General features: G+C 44.4%; 1 protein-coding gene across 1 annotated transcript; it reads right to left on the bottom strand.

Annotated features, from left to right (window-relative positions):
- Positions 1-2,404: 2,404 nt before the first annotated feature.
- Positions 2,405-4,144, bottom strand: LOC311143809 (NAD(P)H dehydrogenase [quinone] 1-like; the record flags this gene model as incomplete). The annotated part of the gene is made up of 6 exons (XM_084179687.1): positions 2,405-2,704; positions 2,933-3,034; positions 3,258-3,371; positions 3,529-3,659; positions 3,821-3,985; positions 4,141-4,144. The coding sequence occupies 6 exons, from the start codon at positions 4,142-4,144 to the stop codon at positions 2,405-2,407; spliced, it is 816 nt and encodes a 271-aa protein (XP_084035813.1).
- Positions 4,145-4,978: the final 834 nt, after the last annotated feature.

Here is a 4,978-nt window from a genome sequence, read left to right on the forward strand (position 1 = left end):
CTTCGCCATTACAACACTTGTGGACCAATTTACCTGGATGAGATTAAATACGTGCAGCATTGAGTGAATGTAAAGCAATTACATGAAATGACGACTGGCGAGCCTCTCTATATTACACAAATACCTAGCTAACGTGGGGGAAAGTGAAGTTAGCAAGCGCATGCGAGAGGGAAGCTACCGACACACACACATTTTACATTTACATTTTAGTCATTTAGCAGACGCTCTTATCCAGAGCGACTTACATGAGCAATTAGGGTTAAGTGCCTTTCTTAAGGGCACATCGACAGATTTTTCACCTAGTCGGCTCAGGGATTAGAACCAGCGACCTTTCGGTTACTGGCACAACGCTCTTACCCACTAAGCTACACACCCTTTTAACAGCTAGCTAACCTCTATTATTGATAGTTCTTCTGGTAACTAATAATTGTTTCTACATAACCAGGAAAATCCATTGAACTTTATATCAGTATTTAGCAGCTACGTATTATCTATTAACAGGTTATTACTGCGTTCTTACCTAGTGGTTGGCGTCTTTCTGTAAGTATCCGTACACTGCCTTATTGACTACCGGTGGAGCTAGCTGGTAAAGCAAGCTCTTGGCTAAACCCAGTCAGGAGAAGAGCGAAAACGTTTTCTCCCAGAGAAAAGCATTTAATGCAGTTATTCGCTGTTCCTTCAATTAAGTTGTGACCTCCAGTTCTGATATAACTGCTGCTATAGCAGCATCAACACCAACCTCAAGAGCAGCCATTGTTATGATTTTCGACTTCTTCACCCAGTACAGGTGCTCTTCATTGTCGTCATCAACTAAACCAGCCCCACAGATTATCAGAGGACACTGATTGGTCCGGCCATATGGTGGATGGAAGGAAGGGGCTCAAACGGTTTGAATCTGGTCGTGGCCAGACTGCATCCTTGCAACGAAAAAAGAATAACTGGTATCCTGTTTTTGGTCATAATTGTTTATGACTGACTTCTCGTTAAGGTCACGTCGTGCCCAGACAGAGAAACTAATTTACTGCCTCGTCAAAACAAATATGCAGTCTATTGATTGTAAAAATTCTATGTAATATTATTCCAAGTCCTTCAAACTGGAAATAGTTACTGCTCGTAAGTGTCATATCCATTTAATTCACTGTTTTGTCTCATTGTAAGGGGTCTAATGTAATGTCTGTTAAGTTTGTGTTCTTACTTTTCCCCTTAACGACTGAGTTGCTATTGCCTTCTATTGGATATTTACAACCAGTGCCTTTAAAAACTGTTGGTTTGCGTGATTAACACCAGTCATTTAGGCTTCAAACGCTGTGCCAGAAAGGTTTTTCTGAATGGATGTGCGTGTTTTACCTCCGAGATATCCAGAGCAGCCGATCCTGGCACGAGTACCCACTTCCTCCCATTGATTGTGGAGAATAGCCTTCCTGTCAGTGTGTGGGAGATGAGAACCATAGCAGAGCAGGGTGGGACAGGACTGGTGATCTCCCTCCAGACAAACATACCCTGGCCAAAACCTTGCAACTATTTCTGACAAGCATGGCTGATTCAGAGCCTATACATGCTCAAATATACCCACCCTTGACACAGGTTACATGCCACAAACCTCAATTACCCATTCAGGGTAAACTCCTGGCCCTATGGCAAACACTCGCACAAACACTGCAAAAAGCTTGAGCTCGCCCCTAGTTGTGCTTCCTGTGTCTAGGAACAGCAGTCCCAGATGAACCCAAGGGCTCAGACCATGTTCCCAGTGTGCCTCCGCTGTGGAATTAAGTGCTTCCCACCAAAACAAGGGAGCTCCCCTGACTCCAAACCGATCCTAGAGGTACAGTGTCACTAAACAGTTGCAGAAATCCTAATCTGGAGTAACAAGCAGTGTATTCATAGCACAATGCAATAACTTAGCGCTGAATGTAAAGAAAGTCCTCTGCGACCTTGCCTATGGTAAGCCTTCTCCTAAACGGATCAATTTCTTCCCGCTGTATGGAAGCTGAGGGCTTTGAGTGGAAGGGGACAGACCCCGCCGGTTGACCCAAACCAAAGCGGCATGTGGGAAAGGGGTCAAGCCACCCCATACCCAGTCCGTCAGTGAGAGCATACAGGTCACAGCATGTCTGCGTGGGGAGAGTATGGAACTGAGTGTTATGAAGCTGCTTTTGTAAAGTAGTGAGCCTCAACCCAGTGGCTACCATACAAGATTAGTGAACTAAACACTTGAATGCCATCAGAAAATTTGGAAGACTGCAGACGAGTTAATTAGTCAGTTGACCAACTATGACACCTAGGTTAAAGCATTGAATAACAAGTGTGGTATTAAAGTGAACACCGTTCAGTTTAAGGAAGCCAATCTTTATTTGTTATTTAGAGCATAAGCAGCATGTGTAGGATGACAGTCCTCCAGTATCCTTCACACCCCAGCTTTGATCTGGCTGTTGGGTGGGAGAGGCTTGCCCAGGTGGATTCCGACGGACAGGCCAAACGCATTGGCTGAGTGCTTCTCCTGGACATCCTCTTTGAGCTGGAAGCCCCTCCCACCATCAAAGCTGTCAGAGGGTGTGAAAGTAAGCGGTACTTCTCCCAGAAGCCCTTGCAGCCGTGTGCGCCATGCCTTCAGCATGCTGTCCCGAGCCTCAGCGGGGATGTGGGGTGGAGCCCAGAAGATCTGAGGAGCCAGAACCTGGAAACCACAGTAGTGCAGGATGCCGTTCTAAAGAGAGGGAATTAACTTATTCAATAACCATGCTAAAGTATATAAAACATGAATTGATTTGTCCAACTGAAGCAGTCCTCCAATCGTTAAAATTAGCACTTTCCAACCTGGAAGTCAAATGCTTATAATAAAAGCAGACATCCAGTGGAGATAACATATAGAAAGCAAAAGCACGTTGCAGTACAGCAGTCTACATGCTGGTAGTGTCAGCCAAGCCTAACATACCTGCAGTGGCCACAGGGTGACATTCATGTCTCCATTGATACCATTGGCACTGAACATAGACTCCTGGGATCCAGTGGTGAAGGACAGCATGGCTTTCTTGTCCTGGAGGGAAACAAGGTGAGGAGACATTGATATGAATGGACCACAGAATGGGAGGAACCTTTAAGGAGCATGTAAACCAACCATTTGTGGTGTTATTAAAAGGCCCATTGCAGTAAAGTCATTGTACAACAGCTGATGCAACAGTAAGAGCAAAATCTGAGTCATTTCTTGATCATGGCTGGTTGAAAATGAAATCTACATAGGCTCTACATGCATCCCCTACCTTGAAGATGCCCTGGCTGTACCTCTTTTCTGAGGTGTAGGCAAATCCCAGTGTGAGCACCCGGTCCATCCAGCCCTTCATGATGGCAGGAACAGTGAACCAGTACATAGGAAACTGAGAGATGAGACACTAGTCAAAAACCAGTACCTGGAATGGGTGCATTTCAGCCACCATCCAAAAAGCACTAAAGGCTCTACACTTAAAATTAGGTTAGGAAAATTGGCTTCATCAACGTAAGCCTAAGACATTTAACAGTACTTCAGGAGATCACCTGGAATATGACAAGCTCCGCTTCAGAGAGTTTGCGGTGTTCCTCAGTGATATCAGCAGAGAGTCGGCCCTCCTTCCATGCCAGCATGGTCTCCTCTCCATACTGGAAGTGCTCAGCATCCTTCACCTCCCCTGATAAATCATAACAGACTGAGACTAAGCAAGTTGAGGTAGAAAAGAAAAAGCTCTTGCCAACAGAAAATTGTTGTGACCTTAAGCATTTAATAGGCACTCAAGCTTACACACTTATCATTCACTACTGTAATTAAGTAACGCATGATTCAGACTGTTACCAGTGATGTCATCAACAGTAGCAGAGGCTTTAAACTTCATGGCGTAGAGGTCAGACACCTCCACCTTACAGCCCTGAACAGTCAGAGCTGTCACAGCTGCATCTTTAGCTGCAGCGTTAAATGACCCAGTACTCTGGTGGGCGTACACGATCAGAACCTTCTCGGCTGCAACCAGATCAGATAAGCCACATCAAAGTATTGAAGATAATGCTTTTGTTACTCAATGAAATAAACTAATTTCTTCTAGCATAAAGACAAAGTGAAAATGGCATCTAATCTGGAACACACAAAAGCGTTTAGGACTCTTACAAATGACTCACCCATTTTGTGTGGCATGGTGTTCTGCTTGTGATGAGCTAAGGTTCAAGGTGACTTGGAGGGAAACTAGCTGAGACTGACAGGGCTGAGACTGCTGCTCTTGTAATACTCTCTGGACCAAACACACCCTCTCACACAGCTGCCTGTCAATCAGCAATCACGCTAATCGTCTGTCAGTCAATCAATCAAGAAGTCTGTCATATCTCTCTCTCCCCAGGAGAATCTCAATTGATTTTGTTCGACTCCTCAGGTCCTCGTGGACTCCCAAACTATATGTGTTGAGTGTTGAAAAGAAATTGAGCTGATTATAGATCAGTGTGTTTACATGTGTTGTGGGTGTGTTCGCTATAGGTGCAGATAGGGTTGCAAAGGGAGGGTATATTTCTGGTAACGTACAAAGTTGACGTTTGGTAACTGTCAAGGATTTTATGTAATTTATAACATGACATCTAGTGGCATTTTTCCACCCAGATTATCACAGGTGTCTGTAATTATCTCTGGCCCTCTGTGTGGCCTTATCGCATGTAAAATATATAAAATAATACAATACGATGATTTTAGAATAGAAAATATAATGACAAAGCTGTAAAAGATTATCTTAAATATAACCTAGCAACTTAGTGAATACCACTGGTGTTTAATATGAGGGTTTCAGCCAGGGGCGGAATGGCCCTATTCCTGGTTGGCCAGTCTTATTGGACCTGTATATAGCCTTGGTCCATGGCGTTAGAACACTGCATGCGCACATACCAACTGAGAAGCAAAAACACCATCTGAGACATTCACAGACCGGGCGACCTCAGCGCTCACTGTCTGCAGCTGGATGCTTCTAAAAAATAC

The sequence above is a fragment of the Coregonus lavaretus genome, assembly GCF_964263955.1.
Source record: "Coregonus lavaretus genome assembly, chromosome: 16".
NCBI classification, from domain to species: domain Eukaryota; kingdom Metazoa; phylum Chordata; class Actinopteri; order Salmoniformes; family Salmonidae; genus Coregonus; species Coregonus lavaretus.